At 43.8% G+C, this 22,660-nt stretch overlaps 1 protein-coding gene across 1 annotated transcript in view; it reads left to right on the top strand.

The window, feature by feature from the left end:
- Window positions 1-22,660, top strand: part of ITPR3 (inositol 1,4,5-trisphosphate receptor type 3) — a 149,865-nt gene that overhangs the window by 23,890 nt on the left and 103,315 nt on the right. The window contains exon 2 of the mRNA XM_029572208.1: window positions 9,422-9,492. Coding sequence (XP_029428068.1) covers window positions 9,422-9,492 — 71 coding nt within the window. The remainder of the gene's footprint in view (window positions 1-9,421; window positions 9,493-22,660) is intronic.

Genomic DNA, 22,660 nt, shown 5'->3' with positions numbered 1-22,660 from the left:
CAGGCAGAAAAAGAACATTTGCTAGAGCGGCTGAACGCCAACGTTCATGAGCGCCGTGCCAGGGAGATCATCACCAGGGGAGCAGAGTGCGTTTGGAATCATCCTGCCCACTTCTGCTACCGTCTCATCGCACGACCCAGGTGCACAACGTGCGCGCCAGAAATAGGTTTAGAAGACGTAGAGAGGGATTGGGCAGCCCCTGCCCCACCTTATCACAGTCCGAGAGAGGAGACCACTCCGGATCAACAAGAGATCCGCGGGAGGTTCCGCTTGAAATAATCAAGGATTAAATTCTTTCCCTGCTCCAGGAGTGATCGGCAGTGGGATTCGGGGGGGGGGGGGGGGTCTCTTCCCCGAGCACCGTGGCTCTCTCTGCCCAGCGCCATTGCTAGAGTGCTCTCTTCTGAGCTGCGGACACAAGTGAGGTCCAAGCCACGGTTGGGCAAACAAGGCCCAGCGGTAACTAAAGATGCCAAGGTGATGAGGAGGGGTTGCAGCAGAGGAAAGGAAGGGGTTAGGGGGGAGAGGGCAGTGAGAGTATTTTTGCTGGCTGTGGATAGATTTGCATCCAGGATATCTGGGATTATACGGACTTGACTTGCACCTGGCTCTGTCCAGACATCGGACTGCACCTCTTAAGAAAACAAAAACGTGAACCCACAGCTGCTGCTGTGCAAAGCAGTCTGTGCAGAGCCAAATTCTCCTCAAAGCATCAACACCTGAGGCCAATAGGAATACTGAGGGTAACTAAAGCTCAGTTTGTGGGAGTTGTTTTTCTTTGGTAAGTGATTTCCTTAGACGGAATTTAGTGCTTTGGAAAGATGCCAGAGCAGCTGCATTGCAAATCGAAAGTACTCACCAAAGGCACAGGCAACAGCAGTGCAAGCTTCCGTCGCACACACACAAAACAGGTACGGGATTGCAGCAGCAGGTAACACACATCAGACACACACACACTCACAGAACAGGTACAGGGGTGCAGCAGGAGGTAACACACACAAACCCACAGTCTGTCCCAGCACAAGCAACAGCAATGCAAGCTCCCCCTCCGCCCACACGCAAACACAGAACAGGTACAGGAGTGCAAAACACACACACAGTCTGCCCCACCAGCAGTGCAAGCTCCCCTCACGCGCACATACAGAGAACAGGTACAAGAGTGCAGAAGCAGGTAACACACACACTCACAAAACAGGTACAGGGGTGCAGCAGCAGGTAACACACACAAACACACACAGTCTGCCCCACCACAGGCAGCAGTAATGCAAGCTCACCCCTGCCCACACACACACACACACACACACACACACACACAGAACAAGTACAGGAGTGCAGCAGCAGGTAACACACACACACAGTCACAGAACAGGTACAGGGGTGCAGCAGCAGGTAACACACACAAACACACACAGTCTGTCCCACCACAGCAGCAGAAATGCAAGCTCACCCCTGCCCACACACAGAACAAGTACAGGGGTGCAGCAGCAGGTAACACACACACTCACAGAACAGGTACAGGGGTGCAGCAGCAGGTAACACACACACTCACAGAACAGGTACAGGGGTGCAGCAGCAGGTAACACACACAATCTGCAACCATCTCAGGCCTAACTTAACCATTCTTCCCAGCTTCCTTAGTTTTGGGCATTTCCCTTCCCTCCCCCTACTATAATTGTTCGGCATTTTTGTTTCTCCTGTTCTAATAAACGCGAGCCGTTAGTTCCTGGTGGTCTTGGATGATTTATTTTGTAATGTCCCTGTACAGAGAGGGTGGGGGATGCGTGGCACAGCCTCCCAGTGGAGGTGGTGGAGGCAACAAAACGGCATCTGAATTCCAGAAAAGCCCGGGATAAGCCCAGGGGATCTCTGAGGGAGAGATGGGAATTGTAATGCTAAATGAATTGGACGGATGGGCCAGGCCGGGTCATACGAGGAGTGCCCCTCCGCCCGCTGCCAGGGAGTCGAACACACAGCCTGGGCCAGTGGTCTTCAGCCATTTCCCAACCTGAGGCCTGGCTTTTAAGCACATCCGGTAAAACATGGCACCCACTTAAAAAGTCTGCCTTGTAAACGATGACACAGGGCCTCTTTCCGTGCCTTGTCAGAAAACACCTTAATGGATCAGACCCCCTTGTTGTTGTGCAGTCTCCCCCTTATAAATCTTTGCAAGGAATAGTGTGATCGTGCGCGACAACCATAACTCTCTCTTACAGTTATTTATCCACTCTCCTTCCATTACCTTTTCCCCTCTCTAACCTTCCTTCCCCCTCCCCTACCTTCTGGGATTACCTCATTCTGAAAACAAAAGTTTTTTGGGTTTTTTTTTAATGAAAAGTAATGTGATGTGTAACCCCCCCCCCTTCGGGAGCGAGCTGTGCTCCAGTGGGGCCATAACATTTCTTGCTGCTCTGCAGGTCTGGTGGGCAGGCTAAGCTCTGTCATGGCTTCTCTTCCCCAGGGCCTGGACCCTTTTTCTGCGGGAGAAGGAGTTGTCTCTGGAGAGTGCTAAGGGCGGCTTGGATGCACATCTCTCTCGTTGCCCCCGGGGTGTCTCTGATACACGTTGGTGTCTGGGCACTTTCAGCCCAAAAATCCACGCTGGAGGCACTGAGTTAGTGTCCAAACAAAACCTTTACTGATGGGCAGAGTGGCAGCGATAACCAAATCCTCTGCACCACAGCGTCTCTCTCTTTTTCTTAAGTCGTTTCCCCCTCTATCTGTGCATGAACCTCTGAACCGCCCTCCAGGGCTTGGTTAAGTGGAGTTCCCTGATGGGCAGGAAAACCCCCTCCCCGACTGGTAAAATTGGTGACTTCTGCCTTTTGCACAGAGAACTCTGCTCTCTCTCCCCCCTCAAAGTTCTCCCGTGCTCTTCCCGTTTCCTCTTGCACTCTCTTTGTCTCTCTACTGCCTGCATCCCAGATGGGAGGGATCCCCTGGAGACAGGCAGCTTGCCCTGCTCCAGTGCAGGAAGGAAGGGGCAGCCAAAACCCTTCCTCCTGGATCTCAAACACAAGTCCTTTTCCCTTTCAGCAAAGTTTAACACCGGAGTTCTTCCTTGCAGCAGGTCACCTCCTCCTCCTCCTCCTCCTCCTCGCTGACCTGAGCAGCCCCAGACACAGAGTGCCCTGAGCCCAGGTGGTATCCAGGGTCTCACAAGGCTCCTCCCAAGAAAAAGTGTCAGAACCCAAAAAAGCAGCCCCAGAGGGATTCCCCCACCAGCCAGTGAGTGGACTGGAAGTAATACCCTCCCAACCCTGAACAGGATCCCCAGCCAGAGTGTGCCTGGCTCCTCTGATTGGGCCTGAAGATTCCAATGCAGAAAAAGCTCCTCACTACCTCCTAACTCCAAGCAAACCACGGGGGGGGGGGGGGGGGGAGAGAGCTGCTTAAAAATCCTGCACCCTCAGGGGGCGGGGCTGCATTTGAATGGTATCCTCCCCCTGTTCAGTAACCTGCACTCTTTTTTATAGCTGCTAGACTAAGGATTCACCTTTTCTAAAATTTGTTTATGTAAAACTGGTTCTTATTTATTTATTTTTATACTAATTATGTTTATTTTTTATGTTGTATTTTGAAGATTATGATTGTTTCTAATTTTTGTACAGCCGGTTATAAAGCTTTTATAAATAAAGTATCATCTAAGGAAAAATCTCCCTTTTTGCAAACTAACAATTTTCCTAAAAGAATCTCATCAGCAGATATTCGGTGTTCAAAAAGAAAATTTTGTTTTGGCTCCAACAAAAGAGAATTGGGACACGCAGGAGGCGAGGCAACCATAGATGCACTATTGATGCGCTGTGCTCTGCCCCCTGACTGTCACGTCCCTTTCTTTTTTCTTTGCAACCAAGAGTCCTCCACCCCCAAATAATTTTACTCCAGAGGGTTTATTTGGGTTTTCCGCACTGTGTGGGACGTCTCAGCAGCATTTTCATAATATAGAATAAGAATTGGTTTTATTCCTCTAAGCCAGGGAATGCCTTTTTTCCAGAAATGTTTCACAGTCCCCAGCACGGAGAAAGCCTCTTAAATTATACAAATATTGCTGTTAAGTCTGTCAAAATCATCAAATTAAGGGGGGTGGAGGAGTAGCTTAGCAGTTAGAGTAGTGGGCTACAATCCAAGGTTCAAATCCTCCTGTCACTCCTTGTGACCTTGGATAAGTCACTTTACCCTCCCATTGCCGCTCCTACAATACCTGAACGTAATCTGCTTTGAGGTGCCAAAAAAATGGAATATTTTAAAAAAAGGGGGAGCCCATGTGAGAAGAGAGGCACCAGTGCCTGAACCCTTCCCCCACCTCGGAGGAGTGTGTGGCACCCTCAGAAGGAGCACACCCCTAAGAGGCAGGCCTCGCAGGATAACTTTTTTTTTATTATTTGGAAATTCCTTCCTGCTTATGGAAAGGAAACAAATAGGGCAAACTCCTGACCATATATTGAACCAACTAGAGGTCCAATGGATCCATCAATAGGTCCATCAGCCCCAGCTCCTTTCAGCATTTCGGGGTAGAGCTCAAGTCCATTGGGAGCCTCCCTTAGCCACATTTTCAATTCCTCACCCTTTACAGCCTTAGGTTTTTTTAAGGCTTGATGCTTCAACGCAGGGAATTGAAGTAGGAGTCTCCGTTTTTTCCTCAGCTCCAAAGGAGACCTCTCTAAAAAAAAAATGTGGATGTATTGGATAATCCATTGGCTCGCGAGCGGATAACTTTGAGAACATGGAGAGAAGAGATAGAGCTTTTGCTTTTGGAAAAAGTAACTGTGAGTAAAGAAGCAGCTAACCCTAGTAACTTGTGGAGCACATCATGCAGAGGAATAGTTTCGATTCCTCCATGACCTCTTCCTATTAATAATTTGGCGGCGCTGTTAGAAGATTCCTTGATGCCTGGTTTCCTTGATTGACACTTGGAAAGTAGTGGCAAGAATGGAGAAAGCTGTGAGCCAGTTAAATACGGAGGGCTCTAAACAAAATATGGAGGGTCCGTGAATTAAAATCTGAAGATGGTTGGGGATCAAGCTTTAAATTCTGCATTTGTTAAAGATATTATGGCTGTGAACAATCATTTGGAGAATACTGAGAACCATTTTTTTTTTAACTTTCCAATGACGCATTTGTTGTCCCCATTCGCAATGTTCAAAAAATATATGTATGCGAGGTATTAGGATAAAATTCCACTTGTGTCTACTTTCTGTTATCTTCCAAAGAACAAGAGGCTAGTTAATGCGTGGCAAGGAGCATTGGATGGCTTATCTGTTAATGAATGTTTCTTGAGTCTTCAGTGGAGAATATCTCATCCAGAGCTACCTTACTAGTTTCCTTTTGTTTAGAAAAAGAGAGAGAATTAGTTTTTTCATAAGTACTTTTCCTGTAAGCAATTTCAGTTTTGTGGACAAACTATTCAGATATGTCTCAATGTTTCAGTCTCGATTCAGTTAAGAAGGAAACAGTTTCTTATGTTAAAGTGGGTCTTATCTATTGGAACTTCATTTTTTTTCTTAAATTCCCCTGCAAATGCCTGATTTCCTTTCAGAAGAATAATTTTTTGTTCTTAGATCCATTGCATCTTGAATCTTTCTTGAATGATAAGGAGGCTGGTAGAGTTGTTGACCTTTATTGTATATGACTTGAATTTAATAAAGATTAAAATTATATTATGAAAAAAGATCATCGAATTAAAACTGATAAAAAAAAATAAAAAATCTCCATGTTTAAACCTCTTGGACCAAGCTTGTCCAGTTCAAAGATCTGGAAAAAAGCTTCCACTGAAGTAAGCAACCTCAAGAATTACCACAGTGTCCATTTCACTTCAGTTTCTCTACAACAAATTCTTCGGAAATGACAGCAGAAAACATAACAGCAACGTTGCTTTATCAGTTCTATCATGTATACATCTTTCTGTTCCACAATCTTTTTGCTTTTCCCCATATGTAAATATGGACATAGACAACTTGAAGTTAGCAAGTAGCACATTTAAGACTAATCGGAGAAAATTATTTTTCACTCAACGCACAGTAGAGCTCTGGAATTTGTTGCCAGAGGATGTGGTTAGTGCAGTTAGTGTAGCTGGATTCAAAAAAGGTTTGGATAAGTTCTTGGAAGAGAAGTCCATTAACTGCTATTAATCAAGTTTACTTAGGGAATAGCCACTGCTATTAATTGCATCAGTAGGATGGGATCTTCTTGGTGTTTGGGTAATTGCCAGGTTCTTGTGGCCTGATTTGGCCTCTGTTGGAAACAGGATGCTGGGCTTGATGGACCCTTGGTCTGACCCAGCATGGCAATTTCTTATGTTCTTTACTCTCTCAGATAATACAAGGACTAGGGGGTACTCCATGAAGTTAGCAAGTAGCTCATTTAAAACAAATTGGAGAAAATTATTTTTCACTCAATGCATAATTAAGCTCTGGAATTCATTGCCAGAGGATGTTAGTGTAGCTGGGTTTAAAAAAGTTTTGGATAAGTTCCTAGAGCAGAAGTCCACAAACTACTATTAATCAATAAGAATTAGTAGTTTGGGATCTATTTATTTAATGTTTGGGTACTTCCAGGTACTTGTGACTTGGTTGTCCACTGTTGGACTCAGAATACTGGACCCTTGGTCTGGCCCAGTATGGCATATCTTATGTTCTTATGTTTTAAAGCCTTTTATGCGGTAAACAGTGATTTGCATGTGCAAATCAGCCGTCTGAACATTGAGGGAGGGCAATGTGCCGAAGGCACGTTGTTCCAAAATATGCTTATTTTTAGTTGCATGGAGAGGAAGCCTTTCTGTGGGCATGCTTAGGTCAGGGAGGGGCTCAGGGAAATAGCGCATGCAGCCGGCGTTTTGGAAAAAGTATCTGCACAAAAAAAAACCCCAGACCAGAGGCAAACGTCCAAGGGCACTTTTTGTACCAGTGGCAAGTTTTGGAACGAAGGGGCGTGCATGCTTTCGGCTTTGACAATTGATGCAAAGTCCATGGCTAAAAAAAAAAGTGCTTGCAGATTTTGTGTCAGAGCAGACAATTTGAAAACTGGCCCTTTAAAACTTCTGGACGATCCAGAATTTGTCAGGCTGGTTTGCCGGTGTGTCATTGGCAGCCATGATGCAGCTGATGCCAAATGACCTTGGGTTTCTGGTGTGATGAGGGCTGAGAAAGGCACTCGTAGAAAAAAATCACAGAGGGTTCAAACAGACTACCAGACGTACTCGGGTATGTCGATCTCATGTATAAGTTGATGGGTTAATTTTGAGACACAAATCCATTGGCCCATGCATAAGTTGAGATGTAAAATGAGCGATCTATCAGGAAGATAAGAATTCGAAAAAAGTCATGTCCGTATTAAAAAAAAAAGTCACGTGGCGCACTAACTTTAGGACCACGCCAGAGTGAGCCACATAAGTTAAATGGGTAACTTCATTCCGTTTTGGCGGTTGGCGCATATGTACATGCGTACCTTGGAAACGTCATAGTATACGTAATAAAACTGATGGCATGCATGTATAAGTTGACCCAGCTTTTTTGTGCTTATTTTCTGTCATAAATCTGTCGACTTAAAGACGAGTATATACGTAAGTTTTGCCAGACCTAAGGAAGTATTTCTTTCTTTTTTTCTCAATATATATTGCAATGAATCGTTTTTCAGGTCAGATATCAGAGCGGTTTAGTTAAAGCTTCTCCAGCCTTATGGAAGCTGGCTTAAATGGGGGGGGGGGGGGGGGGTTTGGCTATCCAGGAGCCAAGAGTCTATTGGTCTTACCTGTGTGTGTAATCATAACAACTGGAACAAAGATGTTATCACAGAAAAGGACAATAAAAAAGGACTATTGTTCATAGGCTTGCTAGAAATGCTCAGACACAATATTTCATCTCGATTAAACACCTGCTAATCCAAAAGTGATACCAATAGAACTAGAATGAGCAGTAAAATATAAATCATTATCACACTCATTAATTCAATTAAAAAAAAATTAGGCTTAAGTCACCTAAAGTGCCTTGTATTTCATACAAGAACCTCGGTATATAAAAATTAAAAATAAATACAAATAAATATATATTAAAAAAAAATAAAAATCTGTGCATGGCATCCAAATCGATACAAGTTCAAAAAACAGTTTAAAATAAACTGTTCTTCAAAGGTGCCCATGTAGTTTTTGTTGTTTGTTTTTATTGTAATGCTGGGCGCCATTGTAATGCTTTTAATTTGATGGCAAAATGTCTCCATCTTATAAAATCTGCTACCTCCGCATGCGCACGTGCATGTTCGATTTTAGATTGGCGCGCACATGTGCGTGCGAGTGCCCACTTGGGGGCGCGCGGGGGGGGGGGGGGGGAGTCATTTTTTTAAAATGCACGTGGCGACGAACTGGGCCTTTCCTTATTGGAGTGGACTGGGAGGGAACTGGGAAAAGGCCCAGTTCGTCGCCGCGTGCATTTTTAAAAATGACACACCCCCCCCCCCCCCACGCGCACTGGGAACTGCGTGCATATGGACGCTCACGCATTTTTTTTAACATCTACCTTTCAGTGAGGTACTAGTTCATGTTTGGCCCCCACTATAGTGCAGTATTCCTGAGATAACACGGGATTTAATAGGACATTTATCCTAAAGTTGAATTAAACCAGTTTTCTAAGCACGAGGAGGAAATAACTAAGTCCTATCTGTATCCATTGTAAGAATTTTGTTGGGTGGGGGTGGGGCGGGGCTGGAAGGCAGCCTCCCCCTGCCTGTCTTTTGGGATTATAGCTTTCCAGGCTTTTCCCTGTGTTTGTTCACTCTCTCTGCCCTTCCCACCCCACCAACCACCCATCTCGCCAGTTTCCTCAAGCACTCTTAGGCCAGTCGGTAAGTGTTGCTGCCTCTGGACACATGGGAGTGAATTTTCAAAGAAGTTAGGTGTGTAAAAAAAATAAATAAATAAAAGCATACTATATGTAATGTCGCAGCAATTTCCAAAAGCCCATTTATGCATGTAAAACCTTTTGAAAATGCAGGGAAATTTCAAAGGAGTTATACGTGTAAAAGTAGGAATTTTCAAAAGCCCTTTTACGTGGCATAAATCCTTTTGAAAATGTATTCTGTGGTGTTGGCGGCAGAGCTTAGAACCGAGGCACCGTGAGATTAAGTGGCTTCCCCAAGGTCACATGGAGAGCGGAGCATGGATGGCAGGACGAGGCACTGGGAGATTTACTGCTTTGCCCCAGGGCAGCTGTCTTGCAACAGACTCTGTACCTATGAGCGCCATCACTTAATATCCTTCCGGTGCTGAGCGGAAGACGCTGTAACGTGGCTGTGCAGTTTGGGAACAAGCAAGGAGGAGGTTGTCAGGAAAACTTTATGGATTTTTTTTGTTTTTCTTCTCAGTGCTCATGCATGTGCTGTCATCACTGGGACGCAGAGTTTAGCTTCTTGTTGGTAACTGGTTTTACTCTTCCAGGTTAGTGGACGATCGCTGTGTGGTAGAGCCGGCAGCTGGAGATTTGGACAACCCCCCCAAAAAGTTCCGAGGTATGTTTCCTCTCCTGGGTTAGCCTGTGCAGTAAGGCTGGCGTTTTGCTGGGTAGGGTCCCTGGCATCTGAACTAGACGGTGCTGCGATCTGGATCCATCCAAGGCAGCAACCAGCGAGTGGCTTGGGAGCGAGGGCTGAGAGAGGGGATCCCAGGGTCAGGGGTATTTGTTAGAGCCGCATGGTGCATGGGTGCCAGTGCACACCCAGGGACACAGCAATTTTATAACTTGTGCGCACACATGTTACAGAACAGCCTTTGTGCGCATATACGTGTACCCATGTTTAAGTGGGCATGTGCCTAGCCACGTAAATCACGCTTCTACTTTGTAAGGTGGGGCATTTTAAAAGGGACACATACTCACACCATTGCCAGTTTCAACAGTTCATCCACCAGATCGCTAGATCTTCCAAACCCCTGCTCTCCCCTAATTTAATAGACTGCACTCTTCAAACCCCACAGATATAGCTTGCTTTTTTTTTTTTTTTAATTTACACCTCCTTCAGAGCAGAAGTAAACTTGGGCGGGCACCTGGCGCGTAAGTATTTGCGCGCACGTCTCTTGGCCACGCCCTGGAATGTCCATACCCCCCCTCCCCCCAGACTCTGCCCAGATCATGCCCCTTTTTCGAAACAAGTCAGATGTGTGCGCTGTGGGAGATACGTGTGCATCTTGGTAGCTTTTAAAATTTGCTTGGCGCACACCAGCCCGACGTATGTGTGGATCTCCCGAATTTGGCGCGTGCTGGGCTTTTAAAATTCACCTTTAAGTGCATGTGCGCTGTGTGCTGGAATTCCCGTGGGCGTGCCTGGGTCCGTGTCTCTCTCCGCATGTCTTCATCTGTGCCTCTGTGTCCGTGTATGCGAGGTTGTGCACGTCGGCGTCTGTGTATGTGCATTTTAGGGATGTCAGACATTAAATGGTTAACCAATAATGATAGCCTTCAGCCCTGTCATTTCTCCCTTTAGTATATTAACTCCTTACAAGAGCAGGAGCTGAGTCCCTGCGTGGAAACATGGAATCGGATTTGTCTGCTCATTCACAGTATCTTTACCTTCAATTACAGTCAGTTATCTGTGGCCTTGGATAGACCTCCAAGAATATTCCTATGTAGAGAGAATTTTATGTTCTAAAAATGCAACGGCTTGCTATATGAATTATCTGGGTTTGGTGATGCCTTACCTCATTCTGGAGACTTCCAATTCATCCTGACTAAAATGACTGATAATTGGAACTCGGGTTTACAGATTCATTTGACAAGCAACAGCTGAGAGCTTATCTGGAAAATGAGCTCCCGGGAGAGGTGCAATGTTTGTTTGCCTCCTGCTTTGTGCTATAGGTTTCCTGTCTCTTGTCTTCTCACTGGGATCAATTCTTCTATAAACCTGCTATGTTGGAGAGGCTGTGCTCAGCAGGGCACAGGCGTACGTGGTGGATGTCATTCTCAGATATTTGGAAGCACTGTTGAAGCAGAAATGGCTAAAACAGATTTTTTATTTTGTTTTTCCTCACTGGCGTAGTTTTGTTTGCTTAGAACCTGGGATGTGGATTTCTTGCCTGGCTTTATTAAAAGTTTGATATTGTTTTGGGTACTTGCAGCCAACATTGATGCATTACAATGGAAGCTGAGACCTTATTAATTAAACTTGATAGTATTTAGGAAATAATATTGTGATTTGTGGGATTAGAATTTTATTCTGTCTGATGATTAGATGGATGGGGGTGGTGATGGGAGGGGCACTGAAATTGCTTAGTACTGTGAACCACTTAGGGAACCCAAGTTTCCAAACTGTGCGTGGTACATCATATGCAATTGTAAGTGGGCCCATGGAGATATGTACTAGTTCATGAAATATCATATATTTCTGCCCCGAAGTACATGTGTTTAAATCAGAACGCACCTATATTTGTAATGCAGGAACACGCCTACTTTCGCTATACGTAAAAATATGCGCACTTGGAATCACCAGTTTGTCCATACCTCCACCAGTTCACCCAGACCCTCCTACACTTCACTCCGGATCATCCAAACCTCCCACCCAAAAACTACAGTCAAAAGGCGAGTGCAATTTCAGTTGCGTCAATCAGTGTGCAGACAAGTTTGGTAATATACGCACATATACCGCTCACAAAATAGCAACTTGTGTCCATATTTCCAGGCCCTGCCCTGGAATGCCCCACCTCGCCCCATTTTTCCCCATTCACATTTATGAGCCACGCTGCAAGGATGCACATTCTCTCACAGTTTCTAAAGTAGCATATACATGTCTACCTGCCACGTAATATGTACGTATGCTAAGTTTACTCGATCAATCCCCCACATAACTTTTTGAAAATTACCTCCAGAGAATTTATATTAGGGTTATGTCAAGTTTAATAAACAAACGGAATAAAATAAGTCGGGTGTGCAGAGATCTCAGTTACAACTGCAGAAAGGCTTACTGTTCCTTTAAAAATGATGCAGACCAGTCTAACAAAACTAGGGATTACTGTAATCTTTCTGGCTTTGCATATTGTGTCATTTGTCGATTGAATATCTATTAGTTTCATTTGCTTCAGATCGGTGTCTGTCTGAATTTGTTCTTTTAGGTACTGTGAACCCATGCACTAGGCATCCTCCTTGTAGTCACAAAATGGGAAAAACCTTTAATACATAAGCCCGATGTCTATGAAAGTGTTTCTGTTACTTTTGTGTTTATATTTCTTTGCCTTTTGGAATATTTATTAAGAAAAAAAGTTTACAAAAGAAGAGGATTAACTACTGTTTACATAGCGCTACTAGATTGACAGTGCTGGTCAGAGACTCCTGCGAGAGCGTTCCTGCTCCATGGAGGTTACAATCGAAATGGTGCACTCCCACTGCAATCCAGCTGCTGAAATCGGAGTATCCAAATTGTGTGGTCAAAAGTCAAAAGTTTCCTAAGTTTATGAGCTACACTTTCAACTGATTGGGCATAAGGAGGATAATTTTAATTTTCAGCGGTATTTCCACAGGTAAAACAATGCTTTGCCAGCGGAAATAGCTTGTTTTAAAAATTGCCCACCTGATATTTGGAGAAATACACGCATACATGCATGTACTGCACGCGTAGACGTTTTTTTTACCCAGTGTGAGCAGAGACGTTCCCACGGGTGGAGATGGGGAGGGGTTTGCAGTTTTGCACACATTTTTGGATTTTGGATTTGAGAATCATTTTCAAAATAATGCGCATACGTTTACACCAAAGTGAACTTAAGTGCACGGTCGCCAGCCTTCTTATGTGGACTGTTGCAAAATTACCCCCATAAAGCATTCCAGAGAAACTGTATTATCTGCCATGCAAGATGCACGCTGACAGGCAAACTAAAGCTGTGCACGAGCACATGATTGCAGGGTGTGCCTGATTTATCAGCTTTTTTTTTTTTTTTTTGGAGAATTCTCAAGAAGAGGTGATGTGCTGGGCCACCCTATTAGTCTCTTTTGACTTCATATCTGATGAAAAAAAATTGTTATGTGTCTTCTTTTGAGGAACAATGCTTGTATGTTTATGGGTGAAAAAAACCCTCTTCAGTCCCCAAAATGAGAAGGCAATCCAAAGAATATTAGGAAACTGATCTTAATAGCCAATTGAAGAAAATAAGAAATCACAATTAGAGGGAGACAAATACAAAATACAGCAGTTAAGAGCTAGCCACCTCCGAACCCATTAGTGTTTCCAGTATGCAAAGCAATTTTAGCATCAATTTTTTTTTTTTTTTTTTTAGGATAAAAAAAAAAAGTACTTTACTCCTTCATGTTTCACATGACATTTGCACAGGAATCAAAGAAAAAAATCACCACTGATGGCCACCACATCTTGGTGCATCAGTAAAAATAGTTTACATCTATTTTGTGTCTCAAAACAAATGTTTGGAAAAATCCATAATTGGTATGTTTTGGGGTTTGTTTGTTTTTTTTACATATTCATGCTTGTATCCTATTTTCCATTCAAATAATTGATTGTTATTTGTAAAAATTAATAAATATGAAGTAAAAAAAAAAAAAAGCATTCCAGATATGGAACATCCCTGTCTGATATCTCTACTCACAGGAAAGTAGAACTCAGCATTACCTTAATTTTAAGTAGATTAAAATTATTACAACAAAGCAACCTAATCTGCCTGAAAAAAAAAAAACATGGTCCCCACCCAAATGCCTTTAAAACCTTGAATAATTACCTGTGATCAACTTAATTAAAGGCTTTATCCTGGTACAAAGGAATGAGATGTGTCAAAGATAAAAAAGCTTGGAGGCAGATGAAGCCTCTTGAAGAATACAGCAGACACAGGTTCCCTCTCATCCGCAGGTAGTGCTAGAACTAGCTGGTGACAGTTATGGGAGGTTGCCCTGTCATAACACTTTCATTAACAACTGTTTGTATTATGTCAATTGTTTCATTGCATAATATAGTTGATTTTCCTTCTTTATATCATTTGTCTGACCATGTAAAAATTTAATAAAAAATACATTAAAAAAAAAAAAAAAAAGAACTGCAAACAGATGCATCCCAGTCACAGTCGAGAACGCTTTATTGCATTCTTTGGGGAGGCCATCTGTTCCGGGAGCTTTTCCATTTTTCAGCTGTTCCACAGCAGTGGGCAGTTCATTGCGTGCTGGAGAATTCTCAAGTTCCTCGTATGATATATGCACGTTTTATTAAATACACATATTTCTACCACACCATATACACATATATGTATGCTTGTGAGTGAATGCATACAATAATATACATCAGTGCATTCAGCACGCGTACTTTTCCTGTCTATTTAACAAATGTACATGCGAAAGTAAAGTAGGACTTACTTGCCTAAGCTCTGATTTACATACATTGTCGGCCAGTTTTAAAGCATGCATGCATAAATTAAATTAACCAGTTTAACCAATTAATCCACCAGTTTGCCCATGTCCTTCTCCAGATCATCGAGATCTTCCTGGTTCTTCAGTCTAAACTCCTTCCAATTCACCCAGACCTCCTGCCCTGTCAGTACAACACAATAAACACGTTTTATATCACTTACGCCAGATAATTAGCAAGTGTAAAAATGCGCGAGTAAGTTAGCAAATGCACGCATGCAAAGTGTCCTTCCCTTCTCATCAGTTTTTCTGTTGGCTTTGGAAAATTAAGCTGTGGATTGTTGGCAGAGGATGAGATGAAGGCCTCTGGCATAGCTGGATTTAAAAAGGGTTTGGACAGCTTCCTGGAGAAGGAAGCCATAAACAATTACTAGCCAGACAGAGCTGGGGAAAGCCACCGCTCACACCTGGGAGTGAGTAACAAGGAATTCAGTCTACCCTTTGGGATCTTCTGGGTACTTCTAATTACCTGGATTAGCAGACAGGATGCTGAGCTCAATGGACCATTGGTCCGAACCATTATTGCATTTCTTACATTCTCAAGTCCAAAGAAGGATTTTGTAACTACATGCTGGAACTGAGTATTCACCTTTTAACCAGGCACGCGGGAACACATGTGCGAGCGTTCGTCAGGACGCGGCCATTGTATAACATACGCACGTATACGTGCGTATGTTATAAAACAGCCTGACCATGCGCACACGTGCGTGCAATTTTAAGTGGATGCGCGCCTGTGTGCACAAACGCTGCTTCTATCGTGTGAGGGGGATTTTAGAACACGCATTCGCTGACGCCATTACCAGTTTTCCCAGTTCACCCAGGTAAGGGATAGGACTTCCAAACCACCCTAGTTAATAGCCTTCCTTCTCCCCTGTTAGCCCCGACCCTTAAAACCCTGCTGATGTGTGTTTAATTTATCTTTTTGTTTTACGACTGAGACACCATCCAAAGCAGAAGTAAAGTTATGCGTCAGGGGACCCCGGCATGCGCCTGTGCGATTAAGTATTTACATGCAAATTTCAAGTTAAAACTACAAGAATGCCCACGCCCCACCCCTTTTTTTTTTTGGAACTTTCCATTGGTGCGCGTAGCGGCGAGTATGCATGTACATGGGCGGTTTTAAAAATCCGCTTGGCGTGCGCCGGACCGACTTGTGCGCATTTCTCCAGGTTTTGGCGCGTGCCGGGCTTTTAAAATTCACCTTTTAGCGTCCAACAGATTCATCAATGTCCTTTTTTTTGCTTCAGATATTTTGTGCTTCCTCAGCTAACTTGTAATTAGTCTGGCGTTCTAGAGCTCAGTCCAGCTGTAGACTTTCCTCCTATGGCTGACATGTTGCCACATTCAGTAGCCCTTGCAGTAAAATGCCAGCAAATCACGTGTTGCCGCACCTTCCCTATATCCCACCATTGCTTCAGTAACATAAATAATCAGTGAGGGCTGACCTGGTGACTCAGCGGCATCATGTGTGCTGTCATACGGAGGACCCGGACCCCGCTCCCAGGGGTGGTCAGGACTGGGGCTGCCGTGGAAGCAGGAGCCCACAAACCCTGGGGGGAGAGGAGCACCAGCATTGCTCCTTGGTTTCGGATTCAGGCTCCAGGAGTGCACATCCTGAAGTGAGCTGCAGTGCATGGTCTCTGGCCAAGGGCCATCCGTGGGATGGCTGGTCTAGAGTAAATGGGAGGGGATTTAAAATAGGGGCAACCTCCCTCCCCCCTGCCCCCCTTCTGGGTTACACAGTGGACAATGGCAGATCAGGAACAGTTGGGCCAACCCAGTCTCTGCAGTTATCTTGCTTTCTGGTTCTCTACCACGTTGGATAGATGAAGATATGAAGTCCAATATTTCCTCCTTTGTCTTTTACTAACCTTCCAACCCTGTTCTTACCACTGCCCTCTGTATTTTTAAACTCCGTTACAGTTCTGGCCTTTACCACCTTTTCAGGGCCTATCGCCTTCCTCTCTGGCTTGTACAAGTCCCACCCTCAGTACGTCACCTAGGACTCCCTTCAGGCCTTACTGCCAAGCTTTCCCCAGCTTTCTGGACCATGGGTTGGATCTTAGGATGAGAAGAGTCGGCTCCGTTACACAGACAAACACAATAATACACAGAAAGCCCCCTCAAAACAACACAGCGTACAGAAAAATAAAAAGTGCCAGGCACCCAAGCTCCTCCAGCAGCGCTCGCGCTCAGCAAGTGCCACAAGACAGAGACCCACACAGAGAGCTAGAGAGACAGAAAGCAGCTAAAAAGAAAGATCCTGGGATAGAGGAGTTACCGCTGGAGTTACTATATAACAATTTCCCTCTTTTATGTCTATTTTTTTTTTATCTTATTCATAATCTTGTTTTGTTTGTTCTAATCTATTTTATTTTTTTTACTTTTGAGCTTTGTTGGAATTGCTTTTTTACAATACCTTTTTTTTATGACTATATCCCGTGTAACAGGGAGACCCTGTCATTGTCACAGAGAGAGAGAGAGAGAGAGTGTCGCTGTCACAGTCACAGGACGACTTTGCCACTGTCACGGGGAATGTGACGCCCAGGAAAGTTCTCCGAATCGGGGAAATTGTTGGACTAGAATTTTACCTGTGTTTTCAGAAAGCTTTCTCTGCCACCCCTCTTTCTGCCACCTTCCTACCTACTGTGTTTTCTCTCTCTCCTCCTCCTCCTCTTCTCCCCAGGTTCTTCCCTGAGTTACAGGCCCATGCCCACACACGTCGGGAATTAGAAGGAGACAAATGTTCAGACCTATCCAGCACAGACGGGTGATGTCAGGCGGCGCTGCAGCGGCAGGGCATGTCTGTGTGATTTATGCCTGTCAGTGTATGCATGTGTGCGTTGATTTGCGTCTGTGCTCAGGCGCGTGCTCGCATTTGGCGCAGGTCTTGACTGCGGAGCATTCCCGGTTGTAAAACCCAAGAGGGCCTAGAAAGAATAGCCAGAAAAGGAGGTTAGCAACTGGCTCCATGTCACCATGGACAAACCAAAGCCAGTCCCGAGATCGCCCCATCTGTGGTCTCACAGTTTCGGTTTCTCTGAGCAAGGAAGAAACATGATACAAACAATTCAAATACCAAGCAGGCTTCTGTAAGGTACGGAAAGAATTTTCCACAGAGAGAAAAGCTGAAGGACAAGGGGTCATCATATAATGCTGAGGGGATGGAGGCGCAAAAGAAATATGAGAAATAACCTTTTTCACCAACAGGGTGCTGGACACCTGGATAAAAAAACTCACAGCAGAGATTGTAGGAGCCTCCAGCAGTGGCAGCATTCAAGCATGCATGGGACAGACACACAAAGGGGAATTTTCAAAACGCTAAGCACATAAAAATTAGCATATACACACGAAAATAGCCTCTACTCGCACATTCCTTGTTTTATAAAAGTCCAAAATACGCGCCTATTTTCACTTTCGCACGCACATATATGTGTGTAACAAAGGGGAGGTCTAGGGGCATTTCTGGGCGGGACCAACAGTTACGCGTGTAAGTCACTATTTTTAAAGACAGTTCTTATACGGTAGAGGTGAAGTGCACTTGCTGAGTGCATTGATAAACGTGGTTTCAATGCACTGCATGCATTCACGTGTAAGCCTACATATCTGTATATGCTGCGGGTAGAGATACACATATTTAATAAAATGTGTATATGATAAGAATCCTATAGTAAATCTACACGTGGACAAATACAGGCATATATGCCGCCGCGTGCAGTTGTTTGAAAGTTATCCTCATAGGGACTAGGGAAGTGCAGCCCCCAAAATTTTCAGTTTGGTTTGCTCTTTTTGGTTTTGTATTTTTTTTTTCATTTTTATTTGACTTGTTTAATTTTTTTTCGGTTCTGTTCATTTGCCAAACTGAAAAAAAAAACCTCACATTAAACACAAAAATACCCCCAAAAAAGAAACCTGAACTGTTAAAAAAAAAAAAAAATAAAATAAAATAAAAAAAGGATCTTTGAAATCTGCCCGGGGTTGGTGCCATGAAAAGGCCCAGGCCTGAACTTAGGCTGGGACCCTCCCCCTGTATAAAACTGCTGGGATCAGGAGCTCCCTCCCTGGCCCCCGCTTACCCCCCTTCCCGGATCCTGCTTGCAAAAGGGCAGGAGCAGTGCCCAGTGGACCCCTGTGCCGCCCGCCTGGAAGATGGTGCGGACGTGATACCACCTTGGTGCCATTTAGATGTAAAAATGATATTCTCTATTCAATTTCTTCTGCATAATTTTTGAATCCAGCTGTTTAGGTAACATCCAAATTTAGCCAGTAAAATAGCAATCTGAACCAATTTTAACAATCCTTTAGAAAGCTTTGCCCTCCAAACCATGGCTCCCAATAATAATGCCTCATCATCAAAGGGCACTTAACAGAGACAACGGTTTCCATTAGTAACAAAACAGCGCCCCAATAATCATACAACTTAACACACACCATAAAATTATGGGTTAAAGACCCTTGCATTATTTTACATTTAATACACAAATTAGAATCAATCAAACCCATTCAAAAGGCTTTTTTGGTATCATAATAACTTCTATGCAATACTTTAAATTGCTTTTCTAGATATTTAGAGTCAATTCAAAGGCCAATTATACTACCAAAGAACTTCCCCATATCATTTTCGGAAACAGTAGTACCCATTTCCTTATTCCAATTGGTTTCAAGTTTACTCAAGGTTACCACAGATGTCTTTTCCAATCTTATCTTATACCATTATGGCATTTTACGCAGACTGGGAGTTCATGGGTTCTCCTACTTGGACAAATGCCTGGTCAATGGCGGCTCTCGGACAGAGGTAGATGAATCCACCATCCGGGTGCTAGAGTTTCTGTGGATTGTCATCAAGTACTCCAAGCCCAATCTCAGCTTGACACCTCAGTTGGAATTCGGAGGTTTTCTGCTAGACATGACTCAAGCCAGGGCTTTTCCCCGTGCCAGCAGAATCTCAGGCAAAGCGTCTGCAGTAGAGGAAGTCGGGAGGAGTCAGCAGACATCAGCCCGGGCCATACTGAAGATTTTGGCTCTTATGGCCCCGATGCTACATCTTCCGCATGAGACATGCCTCATGCACATTTGAATCCCAGTGGAACCAAACCACTCAAACAATTCAGGAGCACATTCATTTTGTGACCTGCACTGCAAGCTTTCTGCTGTTGGCTCAAACTCTGCAGTACTGTTTTGTTTGTTTTCTTGTTTCAACATGAGATACTTCCCTGACTGCTGTATAACACTCCTTGTTATTTACTTAAAAAATTAAATGTATTTTTCTCACAGTGAATGATTTCTATGTTTGGTTTATTTGTCCTTGCTTATCATTGATCCCTATGGCATAGGGTCATGTAAGTGGCTCTGAGGACATGTAAAGGAGGCAGCATGGTGACTGAAGCATGGACAAGTGCTTTTGGCGTCTTGCCCGTAGTTTGAGCTGATGACATGGGCGGAGTATGCGCACTGCACTTATTCTGCTCAATTCCAGATGGCAGAAGAGCAGCTCTGCATTGAGGGTTGTGCATATTGCAATGAAGTAGATGACATTGTCTTGTTATGTATTTATTTGATTTCTTCTCCGCTTTTCAGCCCCTTCAGAGCAGATAACATTCAGGTATTGTAGGTGTTTGCATTGTAAGATTTGAAGAAGGGGCCAACATAAAAACCACTTAAGAAATTCATGTAGTTTTGTAGAGCCTCTCAAAATTCGCCATATATCTTGACTTCATGGCTCATGTCTGTATTTTCCTGGTTCTGGTTCTGAAGTAGAGAGGGCTCCTGGAGTAGAGGAGTAAGCACATCTTGTTTCTTGTGACCTTCTGAGGAGAATACACAACTGTGGTGCCCAGGATTTTGAATCCATGTGTACTTTATTTCTGCATGTTGAGGATGAATTTGATGGGACCATTTTATCAGTGTGATGCTGAGCCAGAGGACTTTGTGAGCTACGTGGCAAGGTTTACACAATTTCTCACTGCCAAAAAAGGTAAGTGCAGAAAAGTGTGTTTCAGTGTTTGTGTTATTGGAGCTCGTTCTTACAGCTCACTTAATGATCTCTTAACCCCAGGCAAGTCAAGTATTACGTCTTGTGATGAACTCTTTACAGAGCTGCCAAGTGAGTCCACATTCTTGGAGGAAAACTTCAGGCCAGTCTTAGCTTTCTGACCCCTTTCTTCTGCTGCATTCTGCTGCCTAAGATACTGATTTCACATGGAAGAAGCAGGGCTACAAATCCCACCGTGCGTTGGGTTGTCTGTCCAAAAACCAAAGTCTCCTGCCAGAAAAGGGCTCACTTGGCAGCTCTGCCTTCACTATTATCATTGAAACCCTCATGATAGCTGAATCAGTGAAATCCAAGGCAGAAAGCAACCAATATATATATTTTTTTTTTCACAAAATGCAGCCCTGCTAAGTGACTCCATTCCTGAAGAGAGACTTTAACGCCAGTCCTGGCTTTCTGACCCCCTTCTGCTATCTTCTGGTACTTGATTGCTTCAGAAGGTGCAGAATGGAAGCGCCTCTGCACATTAAGTATTTGGAGCCTTGCAAAAGATGCACTGAGGGACGGATCCGTCTGTGCACAGAGACCTGAACCTGTGTCGGAGAAACGCTTCCGTGAACTGCCAGAACTGGAAATGTCATATCTGAGCTCTGGGCACAAACCTGAGGTCGAACCAAATTTAAAAATCCTCGCTCTAGGATGGAGGAACTTTATCGGTGTGTACTCATTGCTGATTGAGTCACACCAAATCAGAAGAAAGCAAGTTATCACTACTGCAGTAAAGGGGATCATAACCCAGCCAGCCGTCGGAATAGGATAGCGATTTCTGCAAGATAACGGAATACCTGGTTCCTATTGACTAGGCTGCATAAGCTGCTCTGAGATGCATGAGGGAGGTTTGAGTGTACCCGAGCATCCCAGATCAGGAAGAGAATCATCTGGGTAGGTTCACTGTGCCTCAAGTGTCAAAGGTAATAGCAGCTGTTGATGGTAGATCAGTTGAAATGAAGATGGACAATGGTGTGCCACTCTGTCAGTCATTCCTGCAGATATGTATTCTAAGAAGTTCTTGCATGTCAGATTTTTCAAATCAAGTTATCAGTTCAGAACTCATTCAAGAGAGAGGCTAAGGTGGCTCGGTCAGGGTGATGTGAAAGTTAAGCTACAGAAGTCAAGTCTGCAGAAGTTGACGTGATTGTAGCCAAACTCAAGGGAAAGCATCCAAGAGTAAGTGGAAAATGTTTTCGGAAAATCCAGTTAGACCAGAGTAATATTTTTTAAAAAATATTTACTGTGAGCACATTGAAAACAGTGCTAGAGGAAAAAACAAAAAACGATCACTTTTCAAGGATTGCATTGGGAACCGCAAAACACCGTCAGGTCAAAGTTACTGTCATTCCAGGAGGCAAAGCAAATGTGACAAAGCCACAACCAGTACCGTATGCTTCAAGGCACTACGGAGATTGAATCAAAGTGATTACAAGGCGAGGGAAGTCTCTTTCCATTTGAGTTTAGTAAATGGGCTTCTTCAGTTGTGGTTGTGTCAGAAGCAGTTTGGGGATTATGAACTGACTATAAAGTGATGTTTGGACTCTGACAGATACCTACCGTTCAATCCCTAGGCGCTCTCTGTAGCATTAGCAGGTGGTTAAAAAAAGAAAGATGAGAAAATTAGACCTCTCAAAGTGTACCTACAGATGTTCTGCAAACCATACTCTAGCCATGAGTGAAAAACTGAGATTCCTTTTGGCATTGCGAGTGCAGCAGTAATGTTTCAGTAAAGTCAAAGAGCAAAATTGACCTTGCCCTCCATGATGTCGGGTGCTGTCCACTAGATAAAAGAAGAGTGGGTCCTAACAATACTCTGTTAAATAAAAAGAAAAGCATTTCATAGATCACTCACATACTTGGCCCCATGAACGCACAAACTCTGAAATAAGTATTAATTCTAAGGTGGCATCATACCTAGGCAATAATGATATTCGTGCCCGCACTATTGTAATCCTATGTATGTGAGTAATCTCATGGGAACATTTTTTTTTTTCCAAACTATTATTCAGACCCATTTTTCTTTCTTTCTTATTTATATTTGAGTGTGGGGTATGTTTTCCTCGGTTAGTTTTGTAATGTGCTCTCTTATGACATTATTTTATTTATTTATTTATTTAAAAAAGACTTTAATTTCGCTGCCTCCATCAAATGTTCGGCGTGGATTACAAAGTAACAATCATAAAATAGATAAAAACAGGCATATTCAATCAATGTAAAACATAATCAGACAAATACTAAAATTTATAACGATTAC

The sequence above is a fragment of the Rhinatrema bivittatum genome, chromosome 12 (assembly GCF_901001135.1).
Source record: "Rhinatrema bivittatum chromosome 12, aRhiBiv1.1, whole genome shotgun sequence".
NCBI classification, from domain to species: domain Eukaryota; kingdom Metazoa; phylum Chordata; class Amphibia; order Gymnophiona; family Rhinatrematidae; genus Rhinatrema; species Rhinatrema bivittatum.
Note: the sequence above shows the minus strand (reverse complement) of the source record. Positions and strands in the feature narration are given on the sequence as shown.